Source organism: Eumetopias jubatus, unplaced genomic scaffold (assembly GCF_037043125.1).
Source record: "Eumetopias jubatus isolate StellerSeaLion01/CBP00866 unplaced genomic scaffold, mEumJub1_p1.0 scaffold_16, whole genome shotgun sequence".
Classification (NCBI taxonomy): domain Eukaryota; kingdom Metazoa; phylum Chordata; class Mammalia; order Carnivora; family Otariidae; genus Eumetopias; species Eumetopias jubatus.
In genome coordinates this window covers 76,523,993-76,545,921 of record NW_028274822.1, presented here as the reverse complement: position 1 = coordinate 76,545,921, position 21,929 = coordinate 76,523,993, and the positions used below count along the sequence as shown (strand labels likewise).

The 21,929-nt window shown below is 49.4% G+C and overlaps 2 protein-coding genes, 1 non-coding gene and 1 pseudogene across 6 annotated transcripts in view; 3 read left to right on the top strand and 1 right to left on the bottom strand.

Annotated features, from left to right (window-relative positions):
• The first annotated feature begins 5,637 nt into the window (after positions 1-5,637).
• TRNAN-GUU (transfer RNA asparagine (anticodon GUU)) lies at positions 5,638-5,710 on the top strand. Its single transcript has one exon. It is a non-coding gene; the product is annotated as a tRNA-Asn (tRNA).
• A 6,478-nt stretch (positions 5,711-12,188) lies between these two features.
• Positions 12,189-17,842, top strand: FICD (FIC domain protein adenylyltransferase). The gene is made up of 3 exons (XM_028116520.2): positions 12,189-12,273; positions 13,743-14,095; positions 15,036-17,842. The coding sequence occupies exons 2-3, from the start codon at positions 13,795-13,797 to the stop codon at positions 16,109-16,111; spliced, it is 1,377 nt and encodes a 458-aa protein (XP_027972321.2). The 5' UTR covers positions 12,189-12,273; positions 13,743-13,794; the 3' UTR covers positions 16,112-17,842.
• Positions 17,085-21,929, bottom strand: part of SART3 (spliceosome associated factor 3, U4/U6 recycling protein) — a 36,514-nt gene continuing 31,669 nt past the window's right edge. For 2 of the 4 annotated variants that reach the window (XM_028116518.2, XM_028116519.2), the window contains exons 18-19: positions 21,025-21,215; positions 19,214-20,277 (exon numbers count right to left, since the gene is read on the bottom strand). In XM_028116518.2, the coding sequence (XP_027972319.2) occupies positions 20,103-20,277; positions 21,025-21,215 (366 nt within the window). In that variant the 3' untranslated portion in view covers positions 19,214-20,102. Of the gene's footprint in view, positions 17,591-17,803; positions 18,115-19,213; positions 20,278-21,024; positions 21,216-21,929 lie in introns of those variants that run through there. The other 2 variants (XR_003611312.2, XR_003611311.2) reach the window with 2 other exon arrangements.
• Positions 20,388-20,500, top strand: LOC114219235 (small nucleolar RNA U3; annotated as a pseudogene).

The following is a 21,929-nucleotide window of genomic DNA, read 5'->3' as shown; positions in this document are numbered from 1 at the left end:
TACAGAAATCCCACCAAGGGGTTATGCCATTTCCCCTTGCTCATGGTTTAGGGTTAAGGAGGATTCAGGGCAGCCCATTTCGCATCCTTCCTTAATTTGGGAGCCAGGACGGCCCCCCATTCACACAACAGCCTAGCTCAGGGGCCTGTGGAAACAACCAGAGACCCACTACAGGGAGGGAAGACCCTCTGATGACCCGAAGCTACTTCCCCAGCCCTGAAGGGCTGATCTCAAGTGTGATCACGTCTGGGACCAACATGCAAAGCTCCCATCACCCCCAGCAGGAGAGCAACTCAGAACATCTTCATCTCCAACCGCAAGCCAGAGGAGCAAGACCATCTATGCAGAGGAGCAAGAACATCTCCCAGGTGTCGCATGCCAAGAGCTCAGTCACTCCTCCAACAACCTGTGTGACAACCACTGTGATCATTCCCATTTCACAGATGAGAAGACAGAGCCAGGGAGAACTAAATAACTTGCCCAAGGTCACCCATCTGCTCAGTGGCAGTGCTGGGTTTTCAGCCCCAGATGGTCTGGATGCAGACCCTGCACTCTAAACCAGGGCCCAGAAAACTTGTGTTATGAAGGGCCCAGGAGTAAATATTTTAGACTTTGTGGGCCATACAGCCTCTGCTGCAACCACCCAAGTCTGCCAGTGTAGACTCAAACAGCCATGGATGACACATAAATGAGTGGGCACAGCTGGGTTCCAATAAAACTTTATTTACAAAAACAGGCAGTGGGCCACATTGGGGCCACAAGCCATAGTCTGCCAACCCCTACTTTAATCCACTGCACAGCACTGCCTTTTGTCATCTCTAAAGCACATACCCTGAGCCACCCACTGGGGATTTGTACCATAGAAAAAGCAAACAAACGATAAGTTCGTCTCGAAATCAGAAGGCGAATCCTGTGGGACCCTACGGAGACCGTGTAACCTCCTGGTCCTGTTTCCTCTATCGTAAAATGAAAAGAATACCCACATGGCACACACAGAAAACGCACACATGCACACACACACACACACACACACACACACTCTGCAGGCTTATTAGGACAATCCAGGGAGGAGGTGCATGCCAACGGTTTATAAGATCACCCCTGTCCAAATGCAATTATTGTTATTCTATAACTGGGGCCTCCAGGAGGCACAGAAAATATTGGGCATCATTGTCAAGAGGCTCTCTCTACTACTTCTGAGGGCCCCTCGATGCCTTCCCATCACACCGGAAACTCATTTGTCCTCCATTTCCGTTGTGATTGAGCCTCTTAACTCCCTCCCTATTGAAAAACATAAGGGCCAACGTGTGAGATTTAACACTCCATTCCCCGAGTCATTAGATCCAGCCACATAAAGTGAAATGTTGAACAATTAACTTCTGTGCAGCTCCCAGAGGCGATGTGGCAACAGCACCAGCAACCCTGTCCATAAACCACTCTTTTGTTCTCTCCTGGAGCCCTGAAACCACTCATCTGTCCCCTGTTGACTGCCCATTTTCAGGACTCCAGGATCGGGTGAGCAGAGGTCAACACCCCAAGAGAGACGCTTAGGCCGGTGAGGGGGAGCCACAGGGAAGATGTTTATAAATGGAAGCAGCAAGGTTCAGTAAAATCTAATCAGCCCTAAAACAAGATGAGCTCTTGACGCTTACAAGAACTTCCATTCATGCCGGAACTATCTGGGGGTTCGTGCTGTGTGTTGTCACCGCTGCAGACAAGGGCTGCCCTCCAGAGTCCACGGGCTGACACAGATACGGTAGACAAATAATTCGGTACAAGAGGGACTGACACCCAGGGAGAGGGCAGGAAGTCCTGACCACATACAGGATGCCCTGAGCTAGGGTTTGAGTAAGCGCCCCAAGAAAGGAGCTGAGATGCTCTGTGGTGAGCAGGACTTTGCTACGGGAAGCAGAGATGTGGGAAAGAACATTGCAGGCAAAACGACAGCGCAGCCGTCCTCTGGCTGGATGGCCCTTGGTGTGTATGTGTAGTCCCTGAACTCCCTCCTGGATTTTGTTGCTACTTGACATCATCTTGTACATCACAGGGGCTCAAAAGACCTCTCTCGAAGTGAAATGGATGGTCCAGGCATGCTCCTTTTGCTCCTCCCCGATAGGCTATTCAGGGAGAGACTCTGAGCTGGGGAGCAGGGGCATACAGCAGGTAGTTCTCCGACAGAATCGTAAGACAACCATCAAAATCAAGCAATGGGGGCGCCTGGGTGTCTCCGTCAGCTAAGCGTCTGTCTTCGACTCTGGTCATGATCCCAGGGGATTGAGCCCCGCATCAGGGCTCCCTGTTCAGGGGAGAGTCTGCTTCTCCCTCTGCCCTTTGCCCCGCTCGTGCGCTCTCTCTCAAATAACTAAATAAAATCTTTTTTATAAAAATCAAGCAATGAACATCGATGTATTATCATCAATTAATCCTCGGACCCCAATTAAGTTTCACCAATTATTCCAATAAAATCCTTTATGATAAAAGGACATAATTCAGAATCGGGACATATTTAGGTGCCCACATTTCCTCAGTGTCTTCCAGTCTGAATGGTTCCTCGGTCTTTCTTTGGCTCTTAAGATCAGGACACTTTTGACAAGTACTGGCCGAATAGTTTGTAGAATTTTGCTCAGTTTGGATCTGTCCAGTTAGGTCATTCAGTTAGATTGTCCATGGCACACCCACCACCACAGACCAATAAGCTGCCCCCAAGTGAGCTTTATGCTTACCAAAAGTAGCTGTTTGCTCCCAAACCTGTTTGTGTCCTTTGTACTTGCCATTATAATTACATATTTTAGATAAAAAGTGGACAGGATAAAATAGGAGGGGAAAAGGAAGTTGTACCTGTGAAAAGTGAAGTGTTTGGGAAAGCCCTAAGAAAATCAACTTTCTAAATAGGAACTGATGGGGCGCTTGGGTGGCTCAGTCTGTTGAGCATCTGCCTTGGGCTCAGGTCATGATCTCAGGGTCCTGGGATCGAGTCCCATGTTGGGCTCCCTGCTCAGCAGGGAGCCTGCTTCTCCCTCTGCCTCTGCAGCTCCCCCTGCTTGTGCTCATTCTCTCTCTCTCTGTCAAATAAATAAAATCTCTAAATAGAAACTGATAAGGAATTAGTTATAGAGGTAGACACTGTAAAACACAGGGCAGCGGCGGCCATTAAAATCGGGAAGGGTCCTATATTCTGCTCTGCAAGTGTCTTTAAATTCTCATTACACTGAAGTAAGCCAAAAGAGATAATCATCTGATCTGTACAGGAAAGACGAGAGGAGACCTGAATCAATTAACCCCTCATCGATTAATTAACCCAATATTAATTAATTACGTAGGTTACTCAATTGACCTAATATTAACTAACCCAATATTAATATTGGAAAATTAGTGTACAGAACACAAATTAACATACAGAACACCGGTGCGGGTACGTTAATATAAAAGAGAAGATATTCTAGGATATAAAATCTGTTTTTCTGCTTTCACCAACTTTTCCAATTAGTCTCCCCAGACACTAGTCAATGGGAAAATCATATCATGATCCATATCATAGGTCATCAGGGAAACGCGAATTAAAACGAGACGCCACCACGCACCTAGGAGACTGGCCAAGATCGGGAAGACAGACAACACCAGATGCTGCCAAGGATGTGAAGCAACAGGAGCTCTCACTCAGGGCTGGTGGGGACGCAAAATGGGACAGCCCCAGTGCGGGACAGTTCGGCAGTTTCTTAGAACACGAAACATCCTCTCACCGTATGATCCCCAGCAATTGCTGTCCTTGGTATTTACCCACAGGAGTGGAACACTTCTGGCCACTCAAACACCTGCGCACAGATGTTTAAAGCAGCTTTATTCACTGTTGCCCAAATCTGGAAGCAATCGAGATAAATAAACTGCAGTCCAGCCACACAAGGGAATATTCAGGGCAAAAAAGAAATGAGCTATCAAGCCACGAAAGACATGGAGGAAACTTCAACGCATATGACGAAGTGAAAGAAGCTGATCTGAAAAGGCAAACATACCGTAGGATTCCCACATATGACATTCTGGAAAAGACAAAACTACCGAGACAGTAAAAGGATCAGGTTGCCCTGGGTTGGGAGGGGATGGGAAGGATGAACAGGCAGAGCATAGAAGACATTTAGGGCAGTGAAAATACTCAGCATGATACTGTGATGGTGGACACCTGTCCTGATGCATCTGTCCAGACCCACAGAACGCACAACACCGAGCGTGAACCCGGATGTAAACTATGGACTCTGGGTGATGATGATGTGTCCGTGTAGGTCCATCGATTACAACAAGCATTCCACTCTGGGGGGATGCTGATAAAGGGGGAAGCTGTTCCCCGAGGGGTGGGCAGGGCGTATATGGGAAATCTCTGTAGCTTCCTCTCAATTTTGCTGTGAACTTAAAGCTGCTCTAAAAAAATAAATAAATAAAATCTTTAAAATTAAAAAAGAAATGATAGCAGACTAGCATCTCAGCTGTACCTTGAGGACATGGCCAAAGTGGACACTAGGAATGTTATTTGGCCTCAAAAAGGTAGGAAACTCTGACCCGGGCTACCATGAGGATGACCCCTGAGGACACTATGCTAAGCTGAGACAAACACTCCACCTAGAGTAGTCAGAATCAGAGAGACAGAAAGTAAAAGGGGGTCTCCCAGCCTGGGGGGAAGGGGACTGGGGAGCTAGAGTTTCAGTTTGGGCCGAGGAAAAGAGTCCTGGCGATGGATGGGGGCGTTGGTTGTACAACAATGCAAATGTGTTTAATGCCACTGAACTCTACACATCAAAATAGTTAAGATGGTAAATCTTATGGTATGTGCATTTTAACACAATAATAATGCTAGTCAAATATCTAGACCAGCGCAAGGCAAAAAGTGAGATGATTTCTACCTGCATTGTTTATGGCTGGAAGATAGAAAGCAGATTATAACTTCAGTAAAGCAGGTGCACGAAGAGGTAGCTTTGAAGTGAATCCCACAAAAAGAAAAGGAGGGGAAAGAAAGGTCTGGAACAATGAACTAATCCTAACATGCATGATGCTTGCACGACGGTGCCTGGCACCCAGTAAGCACTTGCCAGTGATGATAACTATCCCACCGTAAGAGGGAGTCGTGGGGAAGCATGTCCACTCGCGCAGGCAGGACACCTGGCCAGCTGTGTTCCGGAGGGGCCGCTTGCCCCACTACAGTCTCGAAGCAGCGGGGAAGGCTCCAGATGGGACATTCCGGAAGGGCCAGCACTGGTGGCCCCAGAGGAATCTGCTCCCCTCCATCCCTCTGGAGCCCATGGGCTAATTTGGCAGCCGCACCCCCAGACAACCGAACTGTTCTCAAAGAGAGTGGAGACGCCTTTGTCAGAGAGACTGTGGAGAACCTTAAGGAGGCAAAGAATAAAAATGCTGAAAGAAGCCAGTCACCAAAGACTACATATTCTATGCTTCCATTTATAGGGAGAGGAATCTATATGGAAAGAAAGTAGGTTGCCAGGGCGGAGGGCGGGTGGTGGCAGAGAAACCTAAAGGGTGGGAGGTTTTTTTGGGGTGGGGGGAGATGAACAGTTCTAAAATCGACTGTGATTATGAGTGAATTGTATGGTATGAGAAGCGCAGCTCAGTAAAGCTGATATTAACAACAGGAGCGCCTGGCTGGCTCAGTGGGCAGAGCATGAGACTGTTGATCTCGGGGTTGTGAGTTTGAGCCCCACATTGGGCGTAGAGATTTCTAAAATAAACAAATAAACTTTTTAAAACAAACACACACACACACACACACACACACACGACAGTCTTCTTAAAAACAACAGCAAACAAGAGAAAGCTGCATTGGCTCTAAACTTCCTCCTCGGGTTCCTCTAAGAATGCCAGAGCCAACACCATCCCTCTAAGGGCTGTGCTCGTTTCACAACAATTCATTAAAGAGCGTTTCCTCGATGCCAGGAAAAGACCCTTTGATGTCCATCCCTAGCCCTCCTCAGAATTCATATCTAGTTAGAGGAGGGGAATGCACAGTAAAGACTCTGCTTTCTTGCCTAGCCGGGCACCCTTGCTAATTTCCTTGTCTCCACGTTACTATGGCAACAGAAGGCTTCCACCGAGAGCTTCTGGGGCGTGTCCAAAGGGACCGCAATCTGGACCCAGGGTGGTTGCAGCCCCACTGCCGGGTAGCTCCCGGGCGCTGGCTGGCCCAGTGGTGGGTGGGACAGCCCGTGATCCCATGAAGCATGGAAATCAGAGAAGGGGAAGGAGGCAGACAGGGGATCCTGTAGGTCCGCACACCAGGCTGGTCTAGTGGCCACCCTGAGTCACCATCACCATGCAGGAAGAGGAGAGGGTGTTAGGCACATCTTTTAGAGGCTGTGATCTAAAATGGCATCTTGAGCTCCTGAGCTGGTCTCCACTGTCGGCATGGCCATATTTTTAAGTAGGAGGAGGCAGCTTCTCTGGCCAATGAGAGTAACACAGCGGGAAAGCTTTCATGAAACATCTGGGGGAAAGGCAGTGGGCAACTGGGAGCCCAGCGTTGTGGCAGCTGAGTCTCACACCTGCAGAAGCTTCCTACCCCCGCAAGACTTGGCCAAAGGGCCCTGAAGTCCAGGCTGCTGGGCTGTCGGATGGAACCACTGGGTTTGAGGAGGGGCAGGTGCAGTGGGTGCTGGATAAACAGCCTCCAAGATGGCCCCTAATGATTTTCACCTCCAGCTGAAGTTTAGGCATTCCCCTTCCACGCTGTACCTAGGTTGCTCTGTGTTGTGACCCATACAGTTCAGACAGTATGTGACTTCCAAAGCTATGTCGTAAAGGACGTCAGGCTCTCGGATCACTCATACTGGGGGAAGCCGCCACGTTGGGAGGGCACCCAGACATCCCTAAGGAGCGACCCACATGGAGAAAAACTGAAGCCCCTGCCCACCAGCCAGCACCAACCTGCCAGCCGCCTAAGCGAGCCACCTTGGAAATGGCTCCTCAGCCCAGTCAAGCCTTCAGGTGACAGTAGCCCCAGCCAACATGGTGACTGCAATCTTGAGAGAGAGCCTCAGTGAGAACTATCCCACTAAGCTGCTCCTGGATTCTTGACACACACAAACTATGTAAAATAATACATTTGTATTGTTGTGTTAAGCTGCTAAATTTGGGCACTATTTGTTACACAGCAGTGGATAATTGATACAGAGTAGATCCAGCTGCCGCTAGGATAGCCAGAAATTGTCTTGAGAAGAAAAGATGGTTTTATTAAGATTTTCCCTCCTTGGGGCGCCTGGGTGGCTCAGTCATTAAGCATCTGCCTTCAGCTCAGGTCATGATCCCAGGGTCCTGGGATCGAGTCCCGCATCAGGCTCCTTGCTCAGCGGGAAGCCTGCTTCTCTCTCTGCCTGCCACTCCCCCTGCTTATTCTCTCTCTCTCTCTCTCTCTGACAAATAAATACAATCTTTCAAAAAAATTTTTTTTCTCTCCTTGCTCCCCATGCCCCTCCCCAAAGTAGTTCTACAAAAGAAAGTGATGTGTTGGTGAACAGAGTCTACACATTTGGATTTGTGTCCAGGCTCTGCCCTTGCCCTCTATCCACCTTCAGTTTCTCCACCTGTAAAAGTAAAGAGCTAAAGCATAACCTGTCAGTCCGGAAATCATAGGGTCTGAGAGTGGTTAAAACCATAAGTTTCAACTCAGGAAGACTAGTTGTGAACCCTGGCTCTGCCACCTGCTTGCTGTGTGACTCAAGCTAATTACTTAACTTCACTGAGCCTCAGTTTCACCTTCTGTAAAGTGGGTGTAATGATCTCTACTTCATGGCATTGTTACAAAATCCAATAAAACAATACACATAAATTACTTAGTACACAGTAAGTGCTTAAAAAGTGGTCGTCACCACTACCAGTAATGAGATAGTGGGACAGGTACAATTATTTCCCCTTATAGTCAAGATACATGAGGATCGGAAAGATTGGAGGACTTTATTGGTCTAGAGCAGGCCCAGGTATGGATGTTTTTTTAAAAAGCTCCCCAGGTGATTGATTCTTTGAGAAACTCTGCCCTAGAGAAACTTCCACACGCATGCCAAAAAATCATACAAGAATTTCACTGCCATGTGTTTGTAAGAGAAAAGGACTTGATTTTGGCTCAGGTCATGATCTCAGGGTCGTGGGATTGAGCTCCCCACTTAGCATGGAGTCTGCTTGAGATTCTCTCCCTCTCCCTCTGCCCCTCCGCTTGTGTTCTCTCTCTGTCTCTAAAACAAATAAATAAATAAATAAGTTTAAAAAAATAGATTATATTACCCATGCCCTGAAGCCTTAGTCATTCTCTCCCCTGTCACTTTCCCTTCCTTCCCTCCCAGAGATAATCACCATCTTGAATTTGTTGCTTATTACATCCATACCATGGCCTCTTGTTTTTAACCATACGTATATACTCCTAAATAATAGTGATGTTCTGCATGCTTTTACATGTTATATATACATTGTGTATCCTCCTGCTTTTTTTTTTTTTGGTTTGGCATTATATTTTTAGAGAGTTATATTCATGTTGATACAGTTAGTTCTGGCTCAGTAATCATACACTGCTGTGTCATATTCCACTTCCAATTTATTTCCCATTTACCTGTTGATAGGTATTTGGATCATTTCTAGTCCTTTTCTTTTTTTTTCCTTTTTAAAGATTTTATTTGTTCATTTGAGAGAAAGAGAGAGAGAGAGCACAAGCAGGGGGAGAGGCAGAGGGAGAAGCAGACTCCCCGCTGAGCCGGGAGCGGGATGTGGGACTCGATCCAAGAACCTGGAGATCATGCCCTGAGCTGAAGGCAGACGCTTAACCGAGTGAGTCACCCAATATGATATTTCTTAAACTGGGGGGCAGGCACACAGGTACCCATTTTATTATCTATGCCTTCTGGATGTCTGAAATACTTCATAATTTAAAAATAGACGTGCATAAAAAATATCTAGTATAACTGTGCATGGGAATTTTTTTCTTATTGTTTACTTGTACCTTCTTATATCTGTGATCCCATTTTGCTTTTAGGAAATAAAATAGTTGTAATTACACTGTAAGGTGACGGACAGTAACTGCACTCTCCGTGGTGACCACTGAGCGATGTCCAGAATTGTCAAATCACTCTGTCGTGCACCCAAAACTTATATAATATTGTATGCCAACCATACTTCAATTTAAAAAAAAAAGAAATAAAGTAGTTGGTTATTTTGACTATTTAACAAGAAAAGAAGCAGTTATGTTTAATTTTTTTGAAAGTAAGAAAAATCACTTCCCCACGTGATTTGCTCTGGAAACAACACTTATTTGCATGTCTGAGATCATCCTGAATCCAGAGCAGGAGCCCTGGGCCCAAGGACACCTCCAGGTCAGTGTTCCCCCAAACCCTGCCTCTTGGGGATGCCCCAGGCCCTGGGGCCTGACCCAATTGGGTATGCAAACTGAAGATGTCAGTAGTCAGGGAGAAGGACTGCGGGGGGCTGGGAGGCGCGGGGGGCCTCTTTGACAGCAGCTCTAAGGTAGAAGGAGAAAAAAAAAAATTCAGGCCGGCTGGGAAATTAGATGCACCTGGGAGTAGGGAGGCGGGGACCAGTGTGGTGCATTTTCTTTTACATGAAGTTGCGTCATTCCGGAGCCATTTCAAGGCAATAGAACCTCCAGTTGGGGAGTTTTGTGTTTCTTAAGCAATAGAATCCGACTCTGCCAGCAAGCAGCGCTTGACTGCTGTTTCTTAAAGATGTACAAGGGTTTGTTTGGTTTGGTTTGGTTTTGCATAATGGACACATTTCCCAAGCAGCCACTTTCCAGGTTGTCAAGTGTCAAGATAAGCTTTTAGAGAACTCCTCCGTGGGCCGCGAGGAGACCATTTCCACCCAATACGGAATGCTTAAGGTGGGGCAAGCCAACTTTTGACTATCGCTTCAAGGACCAAAGTATTTTGTGCATTCAACGCAGCTGAACGCAGACGAGAAAATTGAGATCTCCTGACAAAGAAATTGTATGGGGAACTGATGCCCGGTGAGCTACTGCCCCCTGGTGGCCATAGGCAGTGGTGCGATCATCTGCCGAGAGAGGCATTTGTGATGCTCCTTCCTGTGTTCCCCGCCACCATCTCCGGCCCCTTTTAAAAGCCTAAAACAGGGATTACGATCTGGCAGCCCTCCGTAGCCAGTGGGCAGATATAACAACTGTTTAAAAATGTGGAGAGTATGCTTAAAAATCTAGGCCTGACATTTCTTTTGAAAAATTAGAAAATCTGCCAACTTTTGGACATAATACATTTTGTTTGTTTGTTTACACAATAAATGTGGGCTAGAGCTTAGAAGCTGCTGCCCACTTTGGATAAGGCAGGTACTGTCACCTTCTCCACACTCCCCACCTCCCCCTGTTGTCTCGTGCCCAGGTAGTTTAACTCGTAGATTGTTCTTGTGTAGCTTCTGGGTTTGCTACCTATCATTCTAAGCTCATTGAAGAGGTGACACTGGCACCTCGGAATGTGGAAAGTGGATGCTGCCTTTATTTCTTTTAATTCTTTTCTTTTTTTAAGATTTTATTTATTTGAGAGAAACAGCGAGTGAGCACAAGCAGGGGTGAGGGGCAGAGGGAGAGCAGGGAGCCTGACGCCGGGCTCGATCCCAGCACTCTGGGATCGTGACCCGAGCTGAAAGGCAGATGCTTAACCGACTGAGCCACCCAGGTGCCCCCGGATGGTACCTTTATAAGCAGATGATGACGTCACCTTATGCCTGGGAGAGGCAGAAGTCCACAAGCCCCAGGATAGCCAGTTCAGTGGAGTAAGTGACCTGCTCCAGGACACACAGCTTGGGGAACGGTTACTGGATACAAACAGGAAGCACAGCCAGAGCTGTTTGGTCCTGCACCTTGCAATGCCCCCGCCCCCGTCCCCCCATGGTGTCTTTTCCGACAGCACACTCCTGGCTGTAGGTCAGTGGCTTCCCTAAACTGGAAGCAGACTGAGACATGAAAGGACATGGAATCATTCCCCAGTGACTGGAGCCACCTGTAGCTCTGACAGTTTATTCTGTGAATAACAAAACAGCAATGACTTTGTGTCTTGTCTAGGAATAACTGCAACAGGAGATACGTATCAAATGTTTGCTTTGTGCCAGACATGTAGGCTCTCACTTCCCCCTCACACAAAACCCCATGAGGAGGTAGTGTCACTGCACTGTCCCCGTTTTACAGAAAAGCAGATGGCACCAGTGACATCAAGTCACTTGCTAAATGTAACTCCGTTTTCAAGTGGCTGAGCTGGTACTAGAACCCAGGGCTGTGTGGCTCCGGTGGTGACACCCACAACCACTGCCTGATAGCGGCTCCCAAGGGGAGTGTGTGTCATGGAGGAGGTCAGATCTTGAAGAGTCGGGCCTTCCGCAGATCCTGAACTTGAGGCCAAAGGCGAAGTCGGCTGTTTGTCCCTATTTTACAAATGGAAAAACTGAGGCTTGGAATAACACCCAAGGTCACACAGAGCTTAGGTGACAAAGTCCACATTGAAGCCGGGGTCTCTCTGCCTCCAGAACCGATAGGGCTAACATCTTAACGCTTAGCATTCCTGCATGTTGCATTTCAATATTTGTGAAAGAGGTTGGAGGTTTCAGCTCTCTGCTTCAGGGAAAAATCCCAGTCTCTCTGGGAAGATAATAAACCAGCCAGTTCCTTCTCGAGTGGATGCAAATTAAAAAGTTTGGGAGGAAAGGGAAAGAAAGGTGCGAAAGAGGGGGAAGGGTCAACCCTGGTATCAGAGAGTCAGGACTAAGAACAGGAGCTCTGAAGTCAGACTAACAGGGTGCGGAGCATCCTCATTTTCCACCTAAGGAAACGGAGGGCCAGGAGAGTGGCCCCCAGACGAGGAGCAGGACAGCACTTCACGGCAGGCGGAACTGCGAGTTTCCGGTCGCGGAACCTCTGGAGCCCCCAAATCGCCGCCGCGCGGGTTTTCCGCCCGCTACTCCCGCCTGTCGCCGGGCCCCGCCCCTCCGGTTGCCTATTGGCTGCTGCGGGCACGAGACCAACACAGGAGCCAGCCAATGGGGGTGACCCACGGCGCGTCTTTCCCGGGGAAGCAGACACAGGAGCTAGAACCCGGAAGTGCGAGGGGAGGACAAGTCGGGGAAACCAATCCGCCGCGACGAGGATGGCGGGTCGACCAATGGCGAGTCGCCGGGGGCGGGGCCACAAGGCCGGCGGCGGCGGAGGGCCTGGGAACGGGTGGCAGCAGAGCCTCCAAGTCCCTGGAAGGCGGCGGCAGGGTCGGGCAGCAGCGCGCGGTAGGAGGGGGCGAGCCCTAGGGGCTCGGAAGGAACGAGCTGGGCAGGGAGCAGCGGGGAAGTGAGCCCTGGGCGGGATTCAGAGGGACCTAAGTCGAGCCACATCGCCCCTCTGGGCCTCAGTTTTCCCCTTCCTAGGGCAGTGAGGAGTGAGACGTTCGCATCTCGTGCCTCCCCCCGCGCAGACCCGGGTCCCTGGCGAACTCCAGTTCCGCCGCGGATCCCGTCCCTCCGGGAGCCTCCCAGGGCACCTGGACGAAGCAGTGACCCATACCCTCTTCTAAACCCCCACAGCACGCCCAGCGTACCCCGGTTAGAGCGCAGACCAAGCCATTTCAGGTGTATCAACGAGCCAGGCTCCCCCATTAGACTCTAAGCCCTGGGCGATCAGAAACCTAATCAGTCTTTTCTGGGTCTTGGAGGCCCAGCACCAGGAGCAGGCTGGAGCAGGGATGCATGGGCCCTGGTTGGGAATAAGGTAGAGGTTAAGACCTGGGTACTCTTCCCAGAAGCACTGAGAATTCATTCTTGATGCTTCTGTTTACTAGCTTGGTCTTCTAGAGACTGACTGACTGTGCTTTAGTTTCTCTTGTCTGTAAAATGGAGTCGGGGGTAGCTCCTTCATAAGGTGTTAATGATTGAGATAATGCGTGGCTAGCACTCAGCTTAGTGCTCAGTACACCATAGTTGCCCAATAATTGCTTACTGTTAGCATAATGGTGCTTGCATACCTGATCCCTCCAGCCCAAAGCACATGCCCACTGTCATGTGGAGGGTGAGTGCTCACCCACTCTGGCCCACAGCTTGAGTTCCTTTTGAGATGCTTGGACTGCCCAAGCTCTAGGTAAAATCCTTACTGGACAGGTCAGGGAAGGAAGGCCAGAGAGGGGAGCAGCACTGTGGCTAATACCAGGATGTGGGCACGAAGAGGGGACCACCAAACAGTTGTGCATATCAAAGGCTAGACCTCAGAACTGCCTTGGCCAATCTGGATATGTGTGTGGGCACAGATCTGTGGTCAAGGGAGGGGACTTTAGAGCCATGGGTTCCTGAATTCAAGTCCTAAGGCTATCACTTACTCACTGGGTGACTTTGGGCAAGGGGCTTCATCTCTCTGAGCCTGTTTCCTCATCTGGAGAAGTGGGATGACGGTAACATCAGCTCCTGTTGAAGACTGCAAGAGATAGTATGTGTGAGGTCCTTGGTGCTTACCAGGGCCTGGCACACAGTAAGCGCTCAATAAATGTTGAAGGCAGTGGCATTACTTTTCAGAGTCACGGTGCCCTGGAAGTGGCACCCGTCCTCCAGGCTGGCCCCTCCCCATTTAAATCCACTTCCTGCCTTGCCCCAACCCCTGGGTCATAGTGAGATAGGAGGTGTGGGGGCCTCCAACCCCCCGGTGAATTCAGAAGCCTATCTTGAACATGTCTCCTTCCCCTGCCTCATCTACAACTCTTGGTTCCCCGCAGAACCTGCTCTCAGGCAACTGAATATGTGCAGGGGACCCACCCCTGAGTCCAGATGACACTCATGCTGATGGCTTCAGTGATGGCAGTGACTGAACCAAAATGGGTCTCCGTCTGGGGCCGCTTCCTGTGGGTGATGCTGCTGAGCATGGTGTTGGGGTCCCTGCTGGCGCTGCTGCTGCCGCTGGGGGCCTTAGAAGAGCAGTGTCTGACCATGCTCGAAGGCTTCTACCTGCTCAGGAGCAAGTTGGACAGGGTGCAGCATGCCGTCACCAAGTGTAGCAGCCCATCCACAGAGCTCAGTGTCACCTCCAGGGACACGCCACCACTGGCGGTCAAGACCAAGGCCTCTCCAGGTAAGGCAGACCGGCCAGCTCTCCTCACCACTCCTTAAGTGGGTAAGTCCGCCCCAAGCTCCCAGCCTAGACAAGCTGACAACTGGCTAAGATAACAGCATCACCAGCGCAGTGGTGGGAAACCGGACACACCAGGCGGGCTCCCTGGAGGGAATGCCTGAGCTGAGACCCCAGTGTAAATAGGAAAATGACCCAAAGGAAAAGGCATGAGAGGCAAATGCACCAGGTGGAGACCAGAGGATGAGAAAGCCTGCGCATGTGACGAAAAGCAGCCCCTTGTATGGGTGGAGGGGCTGATGACGGAGGGCTAGATCTAGAGCAGTTTCTCTCCCTCCACACGACACTCCTCTGGGTTGCACTGTAGGATACTGAGCAGCATCCTTGGGCTCTACCCACTGGATGCCAGTAGCACCCCACCCCCCCGCGACAACCCAACATGTCTTCAGACACTGCCAGCTGTCGCCTGGGTGGGGGGGTGGGGGGTGGACAAAATCACCCCTGGTTGAGAACCACTGGGTTGAAAGATTTAAAGAACAGCCCAGGGATGGGGAATCCTCTGGAGCCTAGCACTAGGGGGCAACTGTTACCAGCCCATGCCTGAAGGGCCAGGGGCCAGGGCCAGCATCACCAGGACTGAGCCAGGACTGCAGAGAACTAAGAATATGGGAGAGCCACCTAACAGGAGCTGCGGCCGCAGCCACTCACTCGGGCACTCAGAAGGCAGGGGGCCAGGGAGTCCAGGTGGTACTTCCAGGGTACAGAGAATGGCTCCGGGGACACACAGACAAAAACCAGCTGCAGGGCACAAATGCATCCATAGTGTAGAGTGAGCAGAGGGATTGGAATGAGCCCCCCTGAAGGGCCAGCACAGGGGACAGCTCTCCTGAACATCCTTTGCCCTCCCCACTCCTGCGCCAACACTACTCTGGCTCTTTTCTAGCTGGTAAGTTGGAAGCCAAAGCAGCTCTGAACCAAGCCCTGGAGATGAAACGCCAAGGCAAGCGGGAGAAAGCCCACAAGCTCTTCCTGCACGCCCTCAAAATGGACCCAGACTTCGTGGATGCACTCAACGAGTTTGGCATCTTTTCAGAAGAGGACAGGGACATCATCCAGGCGGATTACTTATACACCAGAGCGTTGACCATCTCGCCCTACCATGAGAAAGCGCTGGTCAACCGGGACCGGACGCTGCCACTGGTCGAGGAGATCGACCAGAGGTATTTTAGCATCCTCGACAGCAAAGTGAAGAAGGTCATGTCCATCCCCAAGGGCAACTCCGCGCTGCGCAGAGTCATGGAGGAAACCTACTACCATCACATCTACCACACAGTCGCGATTGAGGGCAACACCCTCACCCTCTCGGAAATCAGGCACATCCTGGAGACTCGCTATGCCGTGCCAGGCAAGAGCCTGGAGGAGCAGAACGAGGTCATCGGCATGCACGCAGCAATGACATACATCAACACGACGCTAGTCTCCCGCATCGGGTCTGTCACCATCAGCGATGTGTTGGAGATCCATAGGCGGGTGCTCGGTTACGTGGATCCAGTGGAAGCTGGCAGGTTTCGGACGACCCAGGTCCTCGTGGGACACCACATCCCTCCCCATCCTCAAGATGTGGAAAAGCAGATGCAGGAGTTCATCCAGTGGCTCAACTCCGAGGACGCCATGAATCTGCACCCAGTGGAGTTTGCGGCCTTGGCCCATTATAAATTGGTTTACATCCACCCTTTCATCGATGGCAACGGAAGGACCTCGCGCCTGCTGATGAACCTCATCCTGATGCAGGCGGGCTACCCACCCATCACCATCCGCAAGGAGCAGAGGTCCGAGTACTACCATGTACTGGAGGTCGCCAATGAAGGCGACGTGAGGCCATTCATCCGCTTCATCGCCAAGTGTACGGAGACCACTCTGGACACCCTGCTCTTTGCCACAACAGAGTACCCGGTGGCACTGCCCGAGGCCAAACCCAACCACTCCAGGTTTAAGGAGACACTGCCTGTGAAGCCCTAACCCTGGAAATCCTCCCTTGGTGACAAGGGATGTCCCAAGGGGGGGGAAACCCTTAGCATTTCTAGAAACCTAGTTGTCTCCTAAAGCAAATGGAGACAGAAAAGGAACTTAAAACGTTCTTTACCTCCGAATGTTTTAGTTAAAAAAAAAAAAAAAAAAACCTAAATTATTAAGCCTTATCTCTAAGGTAACTTATAGTTCAGCCCAAGTTATTATTTATTTTCCTCTTTGGGGCCAGTAAATGTTGTGTGGCGTCTGTCTGCACTGGTGTCCCTAAGGAGGGAGGCTTTGGGAGCATCAATGCTGTGTGTGTGACCAGAACACAGGTTCTGGAGCAGAATTTGCACTCAGGTGGGAAGAGGCCAGAAGTGTGATAGGAGGTCCAAAAGCCATAGGAGGAACTCCTCCAAATGTCCTGTGACTTGACCTGAGAGGTCAGTACTCTTGGGGAGAACCTGGTCCCGGTTTTGAGAAATGACTGAAAGCTTGCTTCTACGAAGAGGTTGGCGTTGTGACTAATTCTCACTGGTAGACCAGCAAACTTTTGAGAGATGAAATAAAATTAATGTTGACAACATTTCTAGTTAGATACCTTTCTCATTTCAAGGAAGTCCTTAAGTCATAGTTAGCTTGCACACTCTAGTGCCAGAGGCTGTTATGTTCCCTTATCAAGAATGTTTTTCTAATTAAGAGAATAGGGGAGTGGCCAGCTTGGTTTTCTCTGTGTATGAAATGTTTCTCGCACTTCGTTTGCAGCAACTCAGACCAGATGTTTTAGTCTACAAGTTCTCTGGGTTTGTCACGCAACTAAATCCTACTGCAGATCAGGTATTGTTCAAGTAGCCAAGTCTGCCCTCACCCCCGACTCTTGAGTTGAACATCTCGTGTAGGCAGACATTCAAGAACACATCCGAGAAAACAGTTGCCACGTCAACACCAAATTAGCATTTTTGATAATGAATTAGAGGGAGTTTCTACCAAACCAGGAAAAACCTTTCAGCCAGGCAGGATGTGCCCCTTTTGTCATGCAGTCTTCTCCACTTACTGACTTGACCCCCACCTCCCCCAGCCCTTGTACTGTCCCGTGTCCCCTCGGGGAAGCAGAAGAGATTGCCTTGGAGTGGCCTTATTTTTCTAGCATCTTGTAAAATGATAAAATGTCCTATGTGATACGGCCAAGTTTCCAAGTCTTCATTCTATGGGAGAAGACCCTTTATCAATAGCATGTCGGTCCAGGTGCCGCGATGACCACTGCTGTGCTGCTCAGAGTCCAAAGGGCCACGGGTTCCTTTGCCAGTGACAGGGCCCGGGGACGTCCAACGCTGTCGTGCACTTTGTCAGGGTTGGAATGGTGGTGAACACATACAAAGTGTAGTCTCTGACTTGGGAAGTCATACCCTGACAGGAAGGAGGTCACTCTTCTGAGGTAGCAGATGTTTCTAAAGTTATTTAACTGTGTAACAGGCACAGAGTAGCTTTCTGAAAGATTAAGAAATCTTTGTGAAGTGGCCCCAAGGGATAGTTATTCAAACCTTTATGAAAAATATTTGCATACTCGTATGCTGCCATACGAGTTCAGGGCAGAGGGCTCTCTGCCCCTGAACTCTTCTATCGTCTTGGTTTTATAAGCACACCGAGGAAGCCTGACAGAAGTGCGTGATTTGTACGAGAGAGAAACGTGCACTTTAGCTCTGTTGTGAAGGATGTTATTTTAATAGATTACTGACTCTAATAAAGTATTTTATTACATAAAGGCCTGAGACTTTGCTGTCTTATTCAAACGATGTTCCCATCTGTCACAAGGATGAAGGAAGAATCCTTTCGGAACGTTAAGCCCTGTTTGTACTATAGTATGAGGCGCTCATTTCGACAGGGAGGTGAGACGGAACTGTGGGGGTAAGCGACCTACCTGCGCTGGCAGGCCTGAAGCACTGGTCTTCCGCTAACACGCCAGTAACGCAAATGGTGATTCGTGCTTCTCTCTACCATCAGTTCTTGATTTCCTGGGGAAAACACATAAACCCACTCACATGTTCCTGACAGTCCGTCTCTAGGACCGTCCACACCCTGAGCTCAAGTCCGAGCGGGTTCAATTCTGTAATGAGCCTGTGTTGACACGAGAAAGCATGAAGTGAGGGTAGAAGACTGGCCAACCCTGAGAGGAACGGCGAAACGTGCAGCAGCAGGAAGGAAGCCACGGCAGCCTGGACAGGTGAGGAGATACTCAGGGTTCCTCGGTGGCAGTTCCTGCTTGTCCCCAGTCCGCTCGCCCAACCAACAGGCTTCCAGGGGGCAGGGCTGAGTGCCCATTCCAAAGAACACAGGAGGGATCAGGGTTACAGCACACTTCTTCTGGCCACTACGTGAATTTAATTCACAACTAACACCTAACAAAAAATATCTTGTGAAACAGACAAGGTAGACGGGAACCATCAGATTAAAAGACTTCAGAGGTTTATCAACCAATCCTAACTTCCTGGGGGAGGGGGGATGCACTTACAACAGGAAACTAGGAATTTGGATAGTTGAGGACTTGAAGGCATTATTGCTCATGTTTCTAGGAGTAATGATTAAACTGTGGCCTGGAGGGCCTTATCTCTTGGAGGCACTCGCTGCAGCCCCCCCCCCATGGGGGGGGGGTGCTGCTGCCACCATGTCTGACACAGCCCACGACGTAACAGGGAGGGCGGGGCGGCAGAGAAGAAGGCCCCTGTGCTAGACAGGGATGCTGAAGCTCAAGGACGGGCACATGAGTTCCTTTTGCTCTTCTGTCAATCAACACTTTTGGATGACACTTCCAATTTCCCGTTAAAATGTAGTAAAAGCCTGGTGCACAAAAACTTAAAAACCAATTGAAGTGGGTTGATTTCTAGCACACATGAAAGCATTTCCTGATTTCTTCCCCCAGAGTGTCTTTATAAAAAAGTCCTTTTCCCTACTGAACTGGCAACATGGCTTTTAAAGCAATAAATATTTGATAAGAGATGAAATGTAAAAAAAAAAAAGCCTAGAAGCTGAAGGGCCAAAATGCAGCAAAGTGAAGTTTAAAACTGAAGAAGACCCATCACAACTGACATGATTTAAATCAAAGGGACAACAGGATTTGACTTACAAAAGTTCTATTTACACATCTGTCAGGTAAGACAAGTGCACCCATTTCAAAATACATCCATGTTTGAATGCACATCTGAGTACCGTTCAGCAAGAAGTTTTGAAGAGAACTTCAGTTTAATAAACAAAGCTAAGTGGGGAGAATTTCAGTTTGCACTTGACATGGTATTTAAACAAAACCAAAGGGCTGAAACTCAATATTTAGACAAAGAACACGGTTCACTAATCACTAGGCAAAGAAAATGGTCCACAGCAGGTGGCACACAGAACTCCCATATAAAACAAAGGTCACAAATATTTTGCTTTCAGGAAACATAAAACAAAGGATTGATGTGTCATTTACAAATACATAATATAAAAACGCACAGCCCCCCCTTGAACAAAAATCCATCAAATGTTTTTTATGTGATTTCCCCTATCCCCACCACCCCTTTACTAAAATAGGCCATTCTGGTGAATTACTAGCATCTGCCATTTTGTCTTTTAAAATTAAAAGAGTGACGGGCACATGAGCTGTGCAGGCTGTAAGAGAAGTGTCTTATAAAAGAGAGTCAGAGCTGGCCGAAAACATTTGGACAAGCGGGTCTCAAAACGGTGTGTTTGAGTTTCACTTCTGTTTCTCACTCTATAAGACACAAAAATAGCTTAAGAAACTACACACTGGGCCCAACCCATGGAGTGATCATTTTCCTCCTATTGCCCTCAATATGAGGGAGTGCTTCAAGCCTCCTTCCTTGGACACCTCATCCCTTTCTAACCCCGAGGAAAATACGTAGGAGGGGTGCTGCCCCGGGCCCTTCCATACCCAGAGTATAGCTGGGTGCCGGGTGCTCTTCCTGGCCAGTGTGCAGTAAGGCATTTCCCTTCTAAGGAGTCACGTTCACTTTCTCAGAAGCAACTTGGCAAAATCAGCATTGGACATCTTGGGTGCCTCGGCTGCTGAGGCGGTGACCACCGGCTGCGGGGCAGGGCCGTTCTCGGCCTGGGCGGCTGTCTCGCTCGGGCGCTGCAGGGCTCGGGGCAGCAGGGAGAGCTGGGTTCTCCCCTTCCCCCGCCTGAAAGAACAAACACTGGATGTACGCTTGCAAAGCAACCATTCACGGCCCCTGGCTTTATTTGCGAAAATAAGCCAGAATGGTCTTTAACCACCCAAAGCTACAAAGTGAAGACCATACTTTCCGGGCTCATTTCTGTAGTTTGTTAGTAGAGAAGTTTCTCGAAATGTGCAGAGTACCAAGTTAAGAGGTGAAGAGTAAAAACCAGAAAAGGGAGATGATCCCTGTTCTCTGTAACTCTAATATGCAAAAACCAGTTTAACAAACTGCCATTTTCACAATCTTGGCAAAGACCAGCCCTGTGCAACAGTCACACATAGGGTGGACACAAATGCTATCCTCTTTTCAGACCTCACCAAACCACCTCACGATTTTGCAGTCTCCTTCCTACCAGGTGAAAAGCTAGCTCTTCTGATTATAGCCAGTGTAGACTACCCCGGCAAGCATGCGGTTGTCAGGTTCTGAATCCACACGTATGGATTCTACTGCCAAAGAAGACTTTAAAATAATCATTGCCTAGAAACCAACTGACCTCAGATAAATCACATGTGTAAACTGGCAAACACCAGGAAGGGTTGCACTTCCAGGCTTGCACTCTGCAGGGAGCTGCTCTGGGGAGTGACAGTGAGCATCCCCAGGAACAGCAGGCCCTGGCTTCCCGCCCCAGCTCACTGCACTAGCAGGACACGAATCCACCGCGGTGCTGGCCAGGGCCGAGTTCGGGCAGGGTAGCATGCACACACTTACGCTCCATAAATCTGCCGAGGCACCATGGCGCCACCTGGAGCTTTCCTTGCCTCTGGCTTCTCTGGAACCTTCCTCTGAGGGGGATTGCTGATGGCCACTTTGATGACATTGTCTTTGATAGTCATGCCATCCATCTTCAGTACAGCCTGTGATGCCTGGGACTCATTTTCATACTCCACATAGGCCAGGCCCTGTAGGAGGCAAGATCCAAAGCCGGATCAGGTGTGGCCGAGCCAGGACCCAACTTCCTGCCTCAGTCCAGAAGCCAGTACCCGGCAGGCAGCCCAACATCAGGTTCCCTTCCCCACCACCACCATCCTTTGGCTATAGGTTTATGCACTGGCCCTACCCTTCCTCCCTGTTTCTGCAACTGACTGTAACTTCACATAACCTTTGTGAGGTCAGCGTACCTTGTGCTTGCTCCAAAAAAAAAAAAAAAGGAAAAGGTAAGAAAAGATAGGGGAAGTGGGACAGACAGACCAGTATAAATGCAGCAAGAGCAAACGAATGAGGCAGCTGGACACAGGGTGAGCCCTCATGTCTGGGCCCTGGCCCCTCCTTACTTCATGCTCTTCAACTCTCCATCAACCCAGAGGGCTGGGGGAAAGGCAGGTAACCCAAACTCATGCCTAAACAACTACTCAGAATGTGGTACGAAAAGGATTTCACAGGACACTGAGGGGAGCTAGCGGGAGGACGTGATGGGGTCTCAGACTGGAGGAGGTGCCTGGAGGCCTAGTGAAGAGGCAAGTCTGGGCAGGAGGGTGCACACAGCTAGCGGCCTGCACTGTGGCCCCTGCTAATTCGTGGGAAGTTTTCTTTCCCCCAATGCCCTATTATTTTTAGTATAATTAGAAACAGGTTAATCTGACTCCAAATGCACATAGAGCCAAGTGTCCCTATTG

Excerpts from the sequence above, each read along its gene's own strand:
- FICD (XM_028116520.2), top strand. The coding sequence starts at position 13,795 with ATGACACTCATGCTGATGGCTTCAGTGATGGCAGTGACTGAACCAAAA. Across the intron at positions 14,096-15,035 it reads CAAGACCAAGGCCTCTCCAG|CTGGTAAGTTGGAAGCCAAA; the intron begins GTAAGGCAGACC and ends GCTCTTTTCTAG.